We start from the raw sequence: 18,617 nt of genomic DNA on the forward strand, positions 1-18,617 counted from the left end.
ACCACGGTGCCATGGAGTTGGCTGCTGCTGCTCTCCCCTGATGAGTCATCCCCCCCAACAGTACCCAAAGTGTATCTGTTTTGCAGGGGGATGACCGCAGAGGACCCCTGCACTCCCTTCCTTGCACTGCTCTTCCTGCTAGGGCTAAACATTGTATCTCGACGACCCGAACCAGACCGAATACTCAAGGTGAGATCTGACCCCAGCACTGTACAGTTCGACTTGCATTTACTTTTTGGACCATGTCGTTCAATATTCTCTACTGGCTTTGTTGATCTTTTCATCTCAACAAGACAGTTTCATGAAATCCAGTCAAAAGCCGAGAAAAACCTATAGGACATTAAAGACCCATGAAAAGTTTCCATACAGTGCTGAAGATATTAATAATCCAGAGAGCCAGTTAATTGTACATTTATGTACAGTACAGTGGAGCCCTTGTCCTGTGAAAATTCAATTGATTAATTGGGAAGTCAGATAGTTGGAGTGCTGATGGATGGTTTTTTAAACTATATCTCAAAATTTGACGTAGATTTTGAAAATAAGTCACTACAAAAATTTTGTAATTTTAATACATAATGAATCTCTGTTTGAAAGTATTTACACCCAAATTCCTATAATCATTCGCCCTGTATGCACACACATTGTGGAACTGCCCTTTGGGGAAACCTGAATTATAAGAGTAAAAGCTCTGGAAAAATTGTCGCGTGTAGATATTTAATCAATGTTCAGTCAGAATTTGTTCCTGGGCAAGAATCCCAGAAGAATCTACAATGTCGATGTCATCTCGATTGGATCCTGAGCTGAGCTTTTGACCACATGTCTGCTCCCATCACAAAAGCTTCCTACTTTCACCTCTGTAACATCGCCCTGACCTTGGCCTGTCTGCTGCTGAAACCCTCATCCACGCCTTTTGTCACCTCCAGACTCGACTACTCTCATGCTCTCCTGGCCGGCCTCCCAACCTCCACATCTCTAAACTTCAGCTCATCCAAAACTGTTGCCCGTAACCTATCCCCCACCAAGTCCCACAAAACCACATTCGTTCTCAGCCTCCCAAATTCTTATCCTCGTGCTTAAATCTCTTCATAGCCTCGCCCCTCCCTATCTCTAACCTCCTCGTCCAACAACTCCCTCACCCCCTGAAACACACACTTCCTCTGACTCCAGGCTTTTCACCATTCCTCCTCCCCACTCCCTTTGCTCCCCCGATGGCAGCCATGCCTTCAGCTGTCTGGGCCCGACTCTATGGAATTACCTCCCTAAACCCCTCTGCCTTTCCACCTCCCTCTCCTGCTTTAAGACCCTCCTTAAACCCACCTCTTTGGCCAAGCTTTTCGGCACCCGTCCTTGTATCTGCTCCTTTTGGCTCGGTGCCCATTTTTTTTAACCCATTGTTTCCCAGTCCAAGGATGCTGAGATGAAAATATAGTTCCCCCCAACTCGATCCCGACTTCGGATTAGCTAACACCGCACAGCCCATTGATCTAACCTGGGGTCTTCCTGCACCCTGTGTCACATCAACTGTTGCGTTTACCTTTTGCATTGTCAGAGGCACCTTGGATTTTATTCTTTGTATAAACCAGCAGAATTGTATTGTGGGCCAAAATGCTGGAATGTTGGAGCCAATAACCAGCAGAACACTTAAATGTTTCCATTTATTTACTATAAGCAGCCTTAACTAGCTTGCTGCAATGCAGAATGTTAGGATACAGGATCATGCTCATGATTTCCCTGAGCTATATCTGACTTATCTGCTGGTTCATAAAAGAAACTCACCTAATATTTTTCACTTCAAATGAAGTCTGATGTGATGCTGTACCGCTTTTATAGACTGCTGAACCAACAGGTAGCCTGCTGCAAGACTCCGACAGTCACTGTTAAACTATGAGTAGGTATGGAAAAACATCCTCATGGTGTCTTCAATTTACTCCTTGTCCCTTGGTGAAGCAAATAGCGCCTCTTTGTTGTCCCTCTTGACCCCTGAGCAAGCACCAAGCTCTGCATTTCCCTCCTAACAATCCCTTCCGCCTCTCTCCTTCTTTAAGACTCCTTAAAACCTACTTTGAGCAAACTTTTCATGGTCCCTGCTATGATCATCTTTGGATTGACGTCCACTTATTTCTGATTACGCCGATGTGAAGCGCCTTGGGAATCTATGTTTGCTGTAATTATTTTTGGCGTGTGCTAGATGGGCTATTCAAAATGCCGTGTATGCGCGGTTTTTGCATTGAAAAGCCGGCTGCGCCGGTCTCCTGGAGCCCGGCGCGGCTTAAAGGGAACATTGCTTGGGAGGTTTTTCTACATTAAAGATGATATATGAATGCAATTTGTTGTGGTTGGAGCTTTCCCCATCAGGAAACTCTGGCCACAAATCCACATCCTGCTGCTTGGATTTCAATTTCTAAGGGTCCTGATTGCAGTTGTGAGTGATATTTGAACTCTATTACAGTTAGGAGTGTATCCATGATTCTGTGCCAGAGCTGTAAATGCAATGCCTTAAGGTGGCTGAGTTCTCATTGTTGCCTCACAACTCCTGTCAGCTAGTACATCATCATCATAGGTGGTCACAGAACAGCATCGATAGCAGTCATGGAGCAATAATGTTGCTTTAAATTTTTACCTTCATAGCTAAAGTATGATCACATGGGGGAAAGGAAACAATAACTTAAAAAAAAACAGCTGCTTGTTTTCTCAAAAGTTAGCTACTTCTGTTAATGCAACAAATTTGTGTTCCTTTTAACAGATTCTAGCCAAGAATATACAGACTCCACCGGAATTGATCTTCACGAGTTTCTAGTAAATACACTGAAAAATAACCCCAGGTAAATACTTTGCACATGTTTAAGATTTTATAAAACTATTCCTGCTGGATTATAAAATGCATTACAGAAAGACATCATCTCATCATAAGTGATGGTGAACTTGGAAAGTGCACATTATTATTAACAGGAACTGTGGGGTATTTATGTTGGCATTGATGCAGAGTACAGTTGAGTCACTGAGATCTTGGGCTCGAATTTCGATGACTTTGCAACTGGGTTTTCGCCATGATTTGACCGTCCGCGGTGAAAACCCCGTCGGTGGGATCGTTGGGGCACCTTTTTGCGGCGGCACTTCCACGTATCGCCGGGGAGAGGAGCGCCGACGGGCAACACCGCAAATAGCGTTTGCGATCGATATTTGGCTCTCTCGGAGACCCATATTCTGCACCCAGAATACCGAAGGGGTCAAACCTGCGGTGCAGCCCTGCCAGCAGCGGTACATATGAAGACCTGCAAAAAAATGCAAGTTAAAGTTTTTATTTATTCATTCATTTTCAACGATTTAGTAGGTAAAGGTTTTGTGAAGTAATTTTTTTTTGCAAATTTTTGTTCCCCCCCCCCCCCCCCCTCTCGCAGCGCTATCGGCCCTGGACTAAAGTTGCCGAAATTTGCGATTTGCGGCGTGAATCCTTGTGCAACGCCAATTTTTACCAATGCGCAAATTAAAGACCGACAAGAGGGCCTAAAAACAGTAGCGAAGCGATAACGGTAATTTTGCCGTAAAACTACTGTTTTCAAAAACCGAAATTCTAGCCTCTTGTGTCCGTGGTGTATCTGAAACAGCAGTACTGTGCAGTTGTACATCTTGTATTCTATTCAAGGCTGTTGTCCTAATTCATGGTAGGTACTGTTTTATGGACAGGCAATTGCTTTACAGATCACCCAAGTTGTTAGTCAAGTGTGTGTATGAGTTTGCTCTTCTCTGGTATATCCTGAGAGTTGCAGAAGCTGGTGTCCTTGCAGGATTGAACATTAATGCAGAACTTTTAAATATTTCTTCTCTGGATTCCGCATCGCTGTAAGGCCACATTTATTGTCCATCCTTAGTTGCTCTGAGAAGGTGGTGGTGGGTCGCCGTCTTGAACTGCTGCAAGTGGTTTGATACAACTGGGTGACTTGCTCGGCAGTTATTTATACAGCGCCTTTAACGTAGTGAAACGTCCCGAGGTGCTTCACAGAAGTATTATAAGATAAACAATTTGACACTGAGCCGCATAAGTAGAAATTAGCGCAGGTGACCAAAAGCTTGGTCAAAGAGAGAGGTTTTAAGGAGCGTCTTGAAGGAGGAAAGGGAGGTAGAGAGGCGGAGAGGTTTAGGCAAGGAGTTCCTGGGCCTCGGCCACCAATGGTTGAGCGATTATAATCAGGTATGCTCAAGAGGGCAGAATTAGAGGAACGCAGACATCTCTGGTGGGAGGGTTTGTGGGGCTGGAGGAGATTACAGAGATAGGGAGGGGCAATGCCATGGAGGGGTTTGAAAATAAGGATGAGAATTTTGAAATCGAGGCGTTGCTTAACCAGAAGCCAATGTAGGTCAGCGAGCACAGGGGTGATGGGTGAGCGGGACTTGGTGCGAGTTAGGACATGGGCTGCCGAGTTTTGGATCACCTCTAGTTTACGTAGGGTAGAATGTGGGAGGCCAGCCAGGAGTACGTTGGAATAGTCAAATCTAGAGGTAACAAAGGCATGGATGAGGGTTTCAGCAGCAGATTAGCTGAGGCAAGGGCGGAGACGGGCAATGTTACGGAGGTGGAAAAAGGCGGTCTTGGTTATGCTGTGGATATGTGGTCGAAAGTTCATTTCAGGGTCAAATATGACACCTAGATTGCGAACCGTCTGGTTCAGCCTCGGACAGAAGTTGGAGAGAGGGATGGAGTCAGTGGCTAGGGAACGGAGTTTGTGGCGGGGACCAAAAACAATGGCTTCGGACTTCCCGATATTGAATTGGAAAAGATTTCTGCTCATCCAGAACTGGATGTCAGCAAGCAGTCTGACAATTTAGAGACCGAGGAGGGGTCGAGAGAAGTGGTGGTGAGGTAGAGCTGGGTGTCTCAGCGTACATGTGGAAACTGATGCCATGTTTTCAGATGATGTCGCCAAGGAGCAACATGTAGATAAGAAATAGGAGGGGGCCAAGGATAGATCCTTGGGGGACACCAGAGGTAACAATGTGGGAGTGGGAAGAGAAGCTGTTGCAGGTGATTCTCTGTCTACGATTAGATAGATAAGAATGGAACCAGGCGAGTGCAGTCCCACCCAGCTGGCTGATGGTGGAGAGGCGTTGGAGGAGGATGGAATGGTCAACCGTGTCAAAGGCTACAGAAAGGTCGAGAAGGAGGAAGTGGGATAGTTTGCCTTTGTCACAGTCACAAAGGATGTCATTTGTGACTTTGATGAGAGCAGTTTCAGGTGCGGACTCCGGATTGGAGGGAAAGATGGGCACGGATTTGGGAGGCGACAACACGTTCAAGGACTTTGGCAAGGAAAGGAAGGTTGGAGATGGGGCGGCAGTTTGCAAGGATGGAGGGGTCAAGGGTTGTATTTTTGAGGAGAGGGATGATGACAACAGATTTGAGGGAAGAGGGAGACAGTACCCGAGGAGAGAGAACTGTTAACAATATCGGCTAACATGGGAGCCAGAAAAGGAAGTTGGGTGGTCAGTTTGGTGGGAATAGGGTCAAGGGAGCAGGAAGTGGGTCTCATGGACAGGGTGAGCTCGGAAAGGTCATGAGGGGAGGTCGGAGAGAAACTGGAGAGAGATGCGAGTTTAGGACTAGGGTGAGGGGGGGACCTCAGAGGAAGTTTGGCCCAGTGGGCTAGGGGAAGGAAGGCAAGAGGCAGAGATGGCCGATCAGATGGTCTCAATCTGAGAGACAAAGAAGTCCATGAGCTCCTCATACTTGTCGGAGGTGAGCGTGGAGACAGGGGAGAGGGGTTTAAAAAGACGGTTAGCAGTGGAGGATATAGAAGCTGGGGTGTATCTTTACATTCCAGAATTATTCTGGAATAGTGAGCGATTTTGACAGATGAGAGCAGGACCCGATAATGCTTTATATGGTTCAGCCAGATCTGGCAGTGAATAGCTAAACCAGTTGTTCACCACATCCATTCAAGTCTGCGTCCCTTGGACTTAAGGGCTTGAAGATCAGGGATGTACCAGGGGGAACGGCCAGGGTGAGAGAGAGTAATTGTTTTAACAGGGACCAAGTCATCAAAGGTGTGATCGAGCAGATCGGTAACTGCAGAAACGTCATGGTGAATGGAGGGCAGACTGGGTAAGGATGGCAGGTTTCCTTCCCTAAAGGGCATTAGTCAGCCAGTTGGGTTTTTACGACAACCAGATAGCTTTTTATTTTCTAGATATTTGTAAACTGAGTTCAAAATCTCAAACTGCCATGATGGGATTTGAGCTCGGGTTCTCCGGATTATTAGTCCAGTAACACGAGCACTACACTATCATACCTCTTTTAATGATGCATTTCGCACTTTGCTTACGGGTAATCCAGTATCCATTACCCTTTCACCTACATCACACTGTCTATACTGTGCTTTGGCTGCAGAATTGGACTAAAGTTTGGAGAAATTATTAATACACTTGGCAGTATATATTTATATATAATAACCACCAGTAGTGAGTTTAGAGGGCTGTAATTCAAGTGGGTTATTCACATTCATAAACTGCTTGAACTTTGTTCTTGCAGCTTATGATCAAATTACAGTCTCATAACACAGTTCAGACTTAATGCCAGTGTTATATTCTGAGTGGGTAAGTCAGCAACCAGCTGTTAGATTAAAGTTAATATGGAATTAAAAGTCAAGTAAAATGCTATTCTATAAAAGCTGCTTATATAATATTTAGCAACCTATATTTAATCTGTAATGATATGTGATCGGCACTCAGCCACTATAAAAGCAAGCTGGAGTAAAATTCTTTAAAGTTAAATGGGAAGGTAGACTGCAAAACTGAGCTAATTGGTTTGCCTTTGATATCCCTCATTATAGTCGATTTGATCTGAAACGGCTTGCTGTTACCCTCAGGTATTTGCTGAAATACGAAATAAAAGTAAAATAGGCACTTCAGCCTCATAGGATGGAAAGTCAGGGCAAGAATTTCAATAAAGAAACTTGCACAAATGCACCACAATAAAACACATGCATGGGTAGCGTTTGTATTTTCGTTTTTGCCTATTTTAGCTTTACAGTGGTGTTGTATACTTCACATTAATACATATATGTGAAGGGTGATGATGTATGTAAAGTGAGCTTCACAGTCCAGAGAGTAGGCAGGGCCTTAAATTTATTTTTTCCAAGTACTGGATCTGAGCTGAAATGAGTTTGTCCTGCCAAAATATCAGTGGCAACCACAACAGCCTGAACAGACAGATTTTTTTTTAGTCTGCAAATTTCTTGTTACCACAAGTTTCAACTGGAACTACTTCGTTCCAACTAATAAAATTTTAGGAGCCAAGCTTTTAGACGAACAGTACAAAACTGCATGTGGCAGGTGACGGGGCCTGTGAGTTGAGGAGTGAGTAGTGATTGCTGTCGCAGTCAGCAAAGCAACTGATTTAGCTACTATTTCAGTTACCAGAAAATGGAGTGCAGAGCGATGGTATGCCATAAATGCAGCCTTATTCATACCTTTCCTGGAGTTGATTATAGATGTGTTACATTCAGTGATTTGGAGTGAATCAAGTTCTTTTATTAGAAGTAACCTAGCCTATTAGCTTGAAGAGAACTTTCTCAATCTCACCCAATGCAAATTGGAAGTGACGTAAAACACGAACATAATAGAAATGAATGCGTCAGATTATCTGCATTGCAGAAAAGTGCCACAACACAAAACAATGGGGCAATGGGGACATTTCTGTCTTTATTTTAAATGATTATTTTTCATATATAAAAAAAAATTTAAAATGGAAGCTGCTGTTCCTCACCAAGTTTAAAAATCATAACTCGGGGAAAACAGCTGATTAAAGAATTCCCTTTTCAGGCCAGGGAACGGGGTTAGAGGTGCCAATGTATATAGCTTGACAAACGGTGCTGGAGGCTGGTCTCACATGGAATACTGACTTAGGGCAATCCATTATAAGACGTGAAACAGTCTGTAGGGGGACTGTACCAAGGGAATGACAATTTGCAAGTGTTGATAATTCACCTCCCAAGGTGGAAAACCTGTTGCGTTGCATTGCATTTATGCAAGAACCAGTGGTTGTAGCAGGAAATACATTCTGTAGATAAAAGCACAGCTCTGGTTTCTAGCTTTCAGTTGTGTCAAAAGCATCTGAACTTTATGTCCAAGCGCAAAATATCATCTTGAACATCTACCAAGAGACAAACCTGACTGTTTCATCCAAAAATTATTTTGGTAATCAGAGGTCTGTAAGAAACACTGTTCTGAAAAGATGCATTCACTCCTTGTGGATGGATTCTAGTTTTATTATTTTTAAGTATTGTGTTCGTTCAGTATGTTACTGTGTCTTTTGGATCAAAGATCAGTTGTCTGTATGGTTAGCCACGGGAGCATATTATTTCCACCTTTGGAAACCCCAGGAAAATGTGGTACATACCTCACATGTTCCCCAGTAAGCAATATACCATGATTACGGGTTAATTGTTAAAACCTGGGCATGATGATCCATACATGGCAGGATCAAGGACTCGAGTTTTGGTTCGTAAAGTACTCTGTCTGCTTATGGAAAGTGGCGTCTGGCCATTCACACGCGAGCACGTGTTGGGGGGGGGGGGGGGGGGGGGGAAAGGGCAGTGCCTGAAATTCTGGTCCAGGCCAATGCCCAACTGGGGCGGCTGTCTGTTCAAGGGACTGGGAAATGGGACTGAGCCAATCTCCTTTCCTGTCAGTCGATCAGGCTGGCTGACAGTGATGGACCCTGGAATTTTGGCCCCACAAACTTAAAAAAAAATGCAATACTTGAACAACAGCCTGAAGGTTACATGGAACGGAAAGCTGGACAGAATCAATTGCAACTTGTGCCCCACGTAGTTGCCATGGATCAGGTGGCACATCCATCAACATTTCATGGCTGCTTCTTTCTACGAGCTGTTTTTGGTTTGACCCAGTGCTTTAGGTCTTAGCCCTACACTAAGTCATGATCTTTCTCCATGACCCTTTATGACCTCCTGTCTGACAGAGTTCTGTGTGCTCAGCTGTTGAATCATTTTTCAGATACTTTGAGTATTCTGCTTTTCAATGTGCTGGTTTTAGTTTATACAATCCCTCCATACAGTATGAGGGTAAGCTCTTGTCATGTGTTTGACTTCTTGGCTTACTTGTTTTATCTTGCGTCGTATTTGACTGCACACAGCCCTCCCGCCCTAAGTCTAGGAAATCATACTTGTTACTTTGCTGTATACCTGTTTCTCAATTTTCCTGTATTACATATGTATTATTCTGTGTAAATACATTATTGTGTCTTCCAGGGACAGGATGATGCTGCTAAAATTAGAACAGGAAATTCTGGACTTTATCAGTGATAATAAGTAAGTAAAGGTATTGGTGTCTGTGTTGATGGCATGCAACTTTGGTCCTAATTGATGATTACCATAATTTGAACTTGCCTCGAGGTGCGAAACAGACGCCTGCAGCTTTAGCACTCGAGCGCTGATTAGTCACAATTTCCGTGGAGCAGTATATGTGAGCTCCACGTACCCACTTCCACTGAAGGTGTGGAGTGGGCTGGCTGACGCACAGCTGCAAATTTCAGGAGGGCTCGGGGCACTGGAGGTCCAGAGGAGGAGGTCCGGAGGAGGTGGGAGGTCCTGTACCCACAGAGGGGAGAAGGAGTCCACCTCACCCTCCTGTCCCTCTCTCCTGCAGCAGTTGGTGCTGCTCTGCCTGGCCTGATGCCCTCCTCCCATTCCTCCTGCAGACCAAGGGGGACCCATAGCAAGATGCCGATGGCCCTTTCTCCTGGTGACTGCTATAAAGTGGAGTGTGACTCCTATAAGGTGGAGTAGCACAGCACTCACTCATTTTAGGGAAAGTCCTCAGAATTTCCAGCATAAATAAATACATGAAGTCTTCACAAAGTGTCCCAGAAAATCTCCGTGTTTCAAAAGTGCTCTTCAAACCTCCAGCAGCAGATGAACAGTAAAAGATGATATACTTTCAAGAAGTGCTCAATCCCCTGCAACAACTAGTTTACTCCCAATCAGCTGGTCGCTGCTAGGAGAGGGCGTTGGGTCAAGCGCTATGCACCAAAATGCCAATCAGCCCCTTAACGATCCTCTGGGCGGTGGTTCCTAGCGCAAGCTTCAACATCTTTACCAAGATGGCGTCGTGCACTAAATGTGTGCTAAACCGGCATTTCAGCTTAAGACCACATCTTGGCCACCTCGGAGGCTCTTTAGCGCCTAAAGTATCCAGGGAAAATCACCCTCATAAGCTGAGCTGAGGTAGTTCTTCTGCAGAGTATAATTATTTTGTTTAGTCTTGCTATCAGTGTACCCATTTTTGTCCCTAATAATAGTATAGGCGACATATGTGTCTGCCATTTAAGGGCAGACTGAAACTGCAACTCTGTATCTTCCACTCTGATATACCTGCTATTGTGCAGGTTTTGTGTTTCTCAGCTTTTCAAGGTTAGATTGAGCTTATCTTTCTTTCTTATACTTATTCCATGGAATTACTTGGTTCATGTTTCTGACTTTAGAGTGGATGCACCTTTTATTGGTTATTTTATAAAGTTGTACTGGAAAAGCACTTTCATATGGCCTTGCATTGATGAGTTGCAGAGGTTAGTGTCCTCTTGAGTTGAGTGAGCTCTGTTTATGCACAGATTATAGAGGATGGAGGACAGCTGTTGGCAAGAGATTTACTTCCACACTTGAGCAGTCACTACAAATTGTTTTTTTTGTTGTGACTTGTAAAAGTTCATGATCATGTCAATCCAAAAACATGTGGCCATTTAAGAATTGTTTACTGGGGCACAGAAAGCAGGATCCAAGGAGCCAATCACAGTGAGGTTTCTGCCTGCAGGATAAGAAGTTGAGTGTGCAGAAATTATTTTGTTTGGCCATTGATTTGAATCAGAGATTTTGATGCTTTACACTTGTGAACTATCAGTTTCCATGCTAGTTTTGACTTTTTTTCTGCTTAAGAGTTTGGAGCAAGTGATAATGTCATAAATTTCGAGTGTAAAGTCAAGACTTAAATACTGTAATGAGAGCAAAATAATTCAGGAACCTATGGTCTGGAGAATTACTTTCCCTTGATCAGCTGTAAAACTATGACTTGGCAAGTAAGTGAGCATAATGTGCTCTGACCAGTGGAATAAGAAATGGCAAGGAAAGAATGAGAAAGGACTTGGATTTATATCGCACCTTATCATATCCCAAAGCTTTTCGGATCCAAAGAATTACTTCTCGACTGCAGTCACTGTTGTTATGTAGGCAATGTGGCAGCCATTTTGTTCACAGCAAGATCCGGTAAAAGTAAATGTGATGAGTTACCAGCACCGTTCCTTATAACCTGCGCAGCTATCTGCCGGTCTCACACAGCTCCTTAAAGGGGCCATGCTCCCCCCAAAAAAGTGAATATTGTTTGTGTTAACCTGTTTTGGTGGTGGGTGACGGAGGAATGTTGGCCAGGACACCGGGAGAGCTCCCAGCTCTTCCAGTAGTGCAATGGGATCTTTTACTTACACTTGCACAGAATGCCAACTCCAACAATGCAGCACCCCCTTCAGTTCTGCATTGGAGGGGTCAGCCTAGATTAAACATTCAAAGTAATGAAATCGAGTTATTCCATCAAACTTCGTTCCCTTCCTTTATAAAAAAATCTGCTTCATGTGAATGAGAACAGTTGTAGGTGCAGCTTCCGAGCAAACATTTTTTAACGGCTTTGTGTTATTTTCAGTAATCAGTACAAGAAATTTCCTCAGATGACCTCCTACCACAGAATGCTCTTACACAGGGTAGCTGCGTACTTTGGGATGGATCACAATGTTGACCAAACTGGAAAAGCTGTTATAATTAATAAGACAATAAATACAAGAATGTAAGTATATTGTAAATTAACAGTATTGGTGAACGCGTTCATATGCCGTTTCTTAGTGAAATCCCCACAGGTGTGATTTGACTGCAAACTGACTACTCCCAAGTCCCTTTTTGTTGACCTTGTAATGCTAGTACAATCGCCACCACTTAAAACATCCATCTTTAAAATGGGCAGTCGCTTATATTGGCCAAAAAGCCGATACCCATTATCCATTTGCATTAATGTCAATTTCAAAGTTGCCAGTTTTGGCGTTTTAAATGCTCCATTTATTTGGGGCAGAAACAACTGTGCTGTGCACCTCACCTAAGGTTTCTCTTTCATTAAATCCATCTCCATACCCAGTTCTTCCAGTTTGGTGTACTTTGGAGTGCTGCACATATTGCACTCTGATTTTCTTGCTAATTCACATTCCCACAGGTTTCACACTGTCAGCCATTGGCACTGAGAAGGCCGCGGCTTTTATCTGCAAGGGTTTTTCCAATTTTTGTTCCTCCAGCCTTCAGAAGCTTTGCTGCGAGGTGGAAAATATTGCACTGTACAAATGGAGACCCTCGATGTAATAGAATGGCCAGTAAAATGCCTGAAGAAAGTTTATCTTCTCTCTCTCCCTGTAGCAAGCCGCCTGCAGCTCCCCAATTTCCAGCCTCTTCGCTGGGAACAGAAAAGATGTTGGTGAGAAACATTTGTGTTTGTGACGGTGACTAGATATGTCCGGATAAAAAATGTGGCAATCTCGGCTTTGCAAGAACAACGTACATTTGGAAATCGGGGAACTACGGGTGACTCATTACAAGGAGCGAGAGAGAAAATAAACTTTTTTCAAGCGTTAGACCAGCCATCGTGTACGCACGAACCCACTGGCTACAACCAGTGGGGACTATACTATAACCATCAGTCTAGATCTATGCTGACATATCACATACAGAGGTTGCACCCACATCACTAGGCTTCATTTGGAAATGCTTCAGCAATATAACCAGGTTATTTTCTTTGGTTGTGTGATTGATTTCCCTCCAAACCTTTGCCCGATCTTCAAGCTCCCTCCGTGGCAGCCAGCCAGAGATAATTGGATTAGTTTTTTTGGTCAGTGGACCTGACAGTACAACTCAATGCTACTACTTGTGGTCTTCAACAAATAGGTGATACACTGATATTCCCCCCGCCCCCCCCCCCCCCCCAAATACATTGAGGGTGCTACCCCTCCTCACCCCCATGCAGGATGTTCTTTAATGAGAATTCAGCTCATTTCTTGTGTTTTTTTTAAATGTGTATTGATGGTGATAATGAATGGGCTTGCTTTAGAACAACAAGTTGCATTTATATAGCACCTTTGACATAGCAAAACATCCCAAGGTGTTTTACAGACAAAAATGGATGCTGAACCAACAAAGGAGATACTGGGAGAGGTGGCTAAAAGCTTGGTCAAAGAGGTGGGTTTTAAAGAGGGTCTTAAAAGAGGAGAGGGAGATGGGGGGGTGGGGGGGAACTTAGGGAAGGAATTACAGAGCTTGGGACATAGACAGCTGAAGGCACGCCCACCAATGGTGGGATGAAAGTGGGGGGTGGGTGCACGAAAGGCACAAGAGGAACGGAAAGTTCCAGGAGATGGTGAGGAGGTTGTAGGGTTTGAGGAGGTTATAGAAGGACATGAAGGGATTTAAACACTAGAATGAACATTTTTAAATTGCAGACATTTGTGGACTGGGAACCAATGTAGGACACTGAGGGTAGGGGTGATAGGTGAGTGGGACTTGGCGCAGGATGGGAGATGGGAAGCAGAGTTTTGAATGAACAAAAGTTTACAGAGTGTAAAGGATGGGAGGCCAGCTCCGGGGAACAATAGAATAGTCGCCTTTGGAAATAATGAAGGCATGGATGAGGACTTCAGCGGCAGATGGGCTGAATTAGGGGCGGAGGCTGGCGATGTTATAAGAGGTGGAATTTGGTGGTCTTTGTGATGGAACATTGGAACAGGAATAAGCCATTCAGCCCCTTGAATCTGTTCGAGACGATATGGAGTTAGAAACTCTGCTCGAGATCAAGTACGGCGTCAATGTTGCAAACAGTCTGGTTCATCCTGAGACTATATGGCAAGGGAGGGGAATGGAACCAGTGACCAGGGTGCAGAGTTTGTGGTTGCGATCTTTCCTGTGTTTAACTGAAAGCTGGTAGTTTATAATTTAAGGTTTTTCTTTTCTCCCACCATAGACCAGAGCAGAGGTTTTCAGACCATATAAAAGATGAGAAGTGTATGGATTTCCAAAAGAGATTTATCCTGAAAAGAGATGACACTAGTCTAGATAAGGATGACAACCAGGTAAGTCCATGTATTGTGTGGAGTTAATTTACAGAAAAGGAAAAAAAGAAGAATGCATACTTCTATCCTGGTGAGATGGCAGTGCTGTGTTGCTTTGCTTCATTGATATCTCTCGTGTGTCCTGGACGTGGTTACGGAGAACTCCTGACCTTTCTGTTTAAACTTACGAAGGAGGGAATAAATGGGAAGAAAGAGTGTTGCAAGTTACAGTATCATGCACCAGTTAGTTTAAGAATCTGCTCAAGCAGTACTGAAGGGACATTTCAACATTGTTATTTTGCAAAGTAGCAATGCTATATCTGAAATAAAAGCAGAATGTACTGTAAATGCAAAGAATCTTGTGAAGAATCCCACTCTGAAGTGTTAACCCATCTTGCTTTTTCTGATAACAGCCGTCTCTGCATTTTCAGCATTTGTTTTAAAATTTCACACTAAAATGGATCTAGCTTTGAGAGTGTAATGTTGTTGGCCTTAAGCTAACTTTATTAATGGCATTAACCAAACTCCTCCCCAGAAACTAGTAAATAGTTGTTATATAACGTTTTGACAAGTGGATTTTGCAGAGGATGGCAGGTTGGCAGTGAGGGTATTGGAGAAATCAAGTCTATAGGTGACAAAAGCGTGGATGAGAGTTTCAGTGGCAAAAGAAGTGAGGTTGGGGTGGAGATGGGCAATATTAAGGAGGTGGGAGTAAATGGTCTTGGTCTTGACATTGGGTAGAATGTGGGGTTTGAAGCTCACTTCAGGGTCAAACATGAGGTTTTGCATGGTCTGTTTCAGTCTGAGCAGCTGGCCGGACAAAGGGAATCGTCAGTGAGGAGGAGTAGAGTTTATTGGGGTGGTGGAGTGGAGCAAAACAATGGAAGACATTTTGATTCATCCATCATTTGATTGTCAGACAGGCAGTCTGACAGTACAGAGAGGGTCGAGGGAAGTGGTGGAGTGGTAGTCATAGGTGGTCCCTCGCAATGAGGATGACTTGCTCCCACGCCAAAAGAGGATGAGTTCACAGGTGTTTCAATGAAACATAGAAACATAGAAACATAGAAAATAGGTGCAGGAGCAGGCCATTCAGCCCTTCCAGCCTGCACCGCCATTCAATGAGTTCATGGCTGAACATGAAACTTCAGTACCCCCTTCCTGCTTTCTCGCCATAACCCTTGATCCCCCGAGTAGTAAGGACTTCATCTAACTCCCTTTTGAATATATTTAGTGAATTGGCCTCAACTACTTTCTGTGGTAGAGAATTCCACAGGTTCACCACTCTCTGGGTGAAGAAGTTTCTCCTCATCTCGGTCCTAAATGGCTTACCCCTTATCCTCAGACTGTGACCCCTGGTTCTGGACTTCCCCAACATTGGGAACATTCTTTCTGCATCTAACCTGTCTAAACCCGTCAGAATTTTAAACGTTTCTATGAGGTCCCCTCTCATTCTTCTGAACTCCAGTGAATACAAGCCCAGTTGATCCAATCTTTCTTGATAGGTCAGTCCCGCCATCCCGGGAATCAGTCTGGTGAACCTTCGCTGCACTCCCTCAATAGCAAGAATGTCCTTCCTCAAGTTAGGAGACCAAAACTGTACACAATACTCCAGGTGTGGCCTCACCAAGGCCCTGTACAACTGTAGCAACACCTCCCTGCCCCTGTATTCAAATCCCCTCGCTATGAAGGCCAACATGCCATTTGCTTTCTTAACCGCCTGCTGTACCTGCATGCTAACCTTCAATGACTGATGTACCATGACACCCAGGTCTCGTTGCACCTTCCCTTTTCCTAATCTGTCACCATTCAGATAATAGTCTGTCTCTCTGTTTTTACCACCAAAGTGGCTAACCTCACATTTATCCACATTATACTTCATCTGCCATGCATTTGCCCACTCACCTAACCTATCCAAGTCACTCTGCAGCCTAATAGCATCCTCCTCGCAGCTCACACTGCCACCCAACTTAGTATCATCCGCAAATTTGGAGATACTGCATTTAATCCCCTCGTCTAAATCATTAATGTACAATGTAAACAGCTGGGGCCCCAGCACAGAACCTTGCGGCACTCCACTAGTCACTGCCTGCCATTCTGAAAAGTACCCGTTTACTCCTACTCTTTGCTTCCTGTCTGACAACCAGTTCTCAATCCACGTCAGCACACTACCCCCAATCCCATGTGCTTTAACTTTGCACATTAATCTCTTGTGTGGGACCTTGTCGAAAGCCTTCTGAAAGTCCAAATATACCACATCAACTGGTTCTCCTTTGTCCACTTTACTGGAAACATCCTCAAAAAATTCCAGAAGATTTGTCGAGCATGATTTCCCTTTCACAAATCCATGCTGACTTGGACCTATCATGTCACCATTTTCCAGATGCACTGCTATGACATCCTTAATAATTGATTCCATCATTTTACCCACTACTGAGGTCAGGCTGATCGGTCTATAATTCCCTGTTTTCTCTCTCCCTCCTTTTTTAAAAAGTGGGGTTACATTGGCTACCCTCCACTCCATAGAAACTGATCCAGAGTCAATGGAATGTTGGAAAATGACTGTCAATGCATCCGCTATTTCCAAGGCCACCTCCTTAAGTACTCTAGGATGCAGTCCATCAGGCCCTGGGGATTTATCGGCCTTCAATCCCATCAATTTCCCCAACACAATTTCCCGACTAATAAAGATTTCCCTCAGTTCCCCCTCCTTACTAGATCCTCTGACCCCTTTTATATCCGGAAGGTTGTTTGTATCCTCCTTAGTGAATACCGAACCAAAGTACTTGTTCAATTGGTCTGCCATTTCTTTGTTCCCCGTTATGACTTCCCCTGATTCTGACTGCAGGGGACCTACGTTTGTCTTCACCAACCTTTTTCTCTTTACATACCTATAGAAACTTTTGCAATCCGCCTTAATGTTCCCTGCAAGCTTCTTCTCGTACTCCATTTTCCCTGCCCTAATCAAACCCTTTGTCCTCCTCTGCTGAGTTCTAAATTTCTCCCAGTCCCCAGGTTCGCTGCTATTTCTGGCCAATTTGTATGCCACTTCCTTGGCTTTAATACTATCCCTGATTTCCCTTGATAGCCACGGTTGAGCCACCTTCCCTTTTTTATTTTTACGCCAGACAGGAATGTACAATTGTTGTAATTCATCCATGCGGTCTCTAAATGTCTGCCATTGCCCATCCACAGTCAACCCCCTAAGTATCATTCGCCAATCTATCCTAGCCAATTCACGCCTCATACCTTCAAAGTTACCCTTCTTTAAGTTCTGGACCATGGTCTCTGAAATTACTGTTTCATTCTCCATCCTAATGCAGAATTCCACCATGTTATGGTCACTCTTCCCCAAGGGGCCTCGCACAATGAGATTGCTAATTAATCCTCTCTCATTACACAACACCCAGTCTAAGATGGCCTCCCCCCTAGTTGGTTCCTCAACATATTGGTCTAGAAAACCATCCCTTATGCACTCCAGGAAATCCTCCTCCACCGTATTGCTTCCAGTTTGGCTAGCCCAATCTATGTGCATATTAAAGTCACCCATTATAACTGCTACACCTTTATTGCATGCACCCCTAATTTCCTGTTTGATGCCCTCCCCAACATCCCTATTACTGTTTGGAGGTCTGTACACAACTCCTACTAACGTTTTTTGCCCTTTGGTGTTCTGCAGCTCTACCCATATAGATTCCACATCATCCAAGCTAATGTCTTTCCTAACTATTGCATTAATCTCCTCTTTAACCAGCAATGCTACCCCACCTCCTTTTCCTTTTATTCTATCCTTCCTGAATGTTGAATACCCCTGAATGTTGAGTTCCCAGCCCTGATCATCCTGGAGCCACGTCTCCGTAATCCCAATCACATCATATTTGTTAACATCTATTTGCACAATTAATTCATCCACCTTATTGCGGATACTCCTTGCATTAAGACACAAAGCCTTCAGGCTTGTTTTATTAACACCCTTTGTCCTTTTAGAATTTTGCTGTACAGTGGCCCTTTTTGTTCTTTGCCTTGGGTTTCTCTGCCCTCCACTTTTCCTCATCTCCTTTCTGTCTTTTGCTTTTGTCTCCTTTTTGTTTCCCTCTGTCTCCCTGCATTGGTTCCCATCCCCCTGCCATATTAGTTTAAATCCTCCCCAACAGCACTAGCAAACACTCCCCCTAGGACATTGGTTCCGGTCCTGCCCAAGTGCAGACCGTCCGGTTTGTACTGGTCCCACCTCCCCCAGAACCGGTCCCAATGCCCCAGGAATTTGAATCCCTCCCTGCTGCACCACTGCTCAAGCCACGTATTCATCTGCGCTATCCTGCGATTCCTACTCTGACTATCACGTGGCACTGGTAGCAATCCCGAGATTACTACTTTTGAGGTCCTACTTTTTAATTTAGCTCCTAGCTCCTTAAATTCGTTTCGTAGGACCTCATCCCTTTTTTTACCTATGTCGTTGGTACCAATGTGCACCACGACA

At 44.2% G+C, this 18,617-nt stretch overlaps 1 protein-coding gene across 9 annotated transcripts in view; it reads left to right on the forward strand.

Annotated features, from left to right (window-relative positions):
* Positions 1–18,617, forward strand: part of LOC139240912 (R3H domain-containing protein 2) — a 205,813-nt gene that overhangs the window by 101,768 nt on the left and 85,428 nt on the right. For all 9 annotated transcript variants that reach the window (XM_070869420.1, XM_070869419.1, XM_070869421.1 and 6 more), the window contains 4 exons: positions 2,744–2,822; positions 9,264–9,323; positions 11,701–11,841; positions 14,050–14,158. In XM_070869420.1, the coding sequence (XP_070725521.1) occupies positions 2,744–2,822; positions 9,264–9,323; positions 11,701–11,841; positions 14,050–14,158 (389 nt within the window). The remainder of the gene's footprint in view (positions 1–2,743; positions 2,823–9,263; positions 9,324–11,700; positions 11,842–14,049; positions 14,159–18,617) is intronic.

The sequence above is a fragment of the Pristiophorus japonicus genome, chromosome X, assembly GCF_044704955.1.
Source record: "Pristiophorus japonicus isolate sPriJap1 chromosome X, sPriJap1.hap1, whole genome shotgun sequence".
NCBI lineage: Eukaryota > Metazoa > Chordata > Chondrichthyes > Pristiophoridae > Pristiophorus > Pristiophorus japonicus.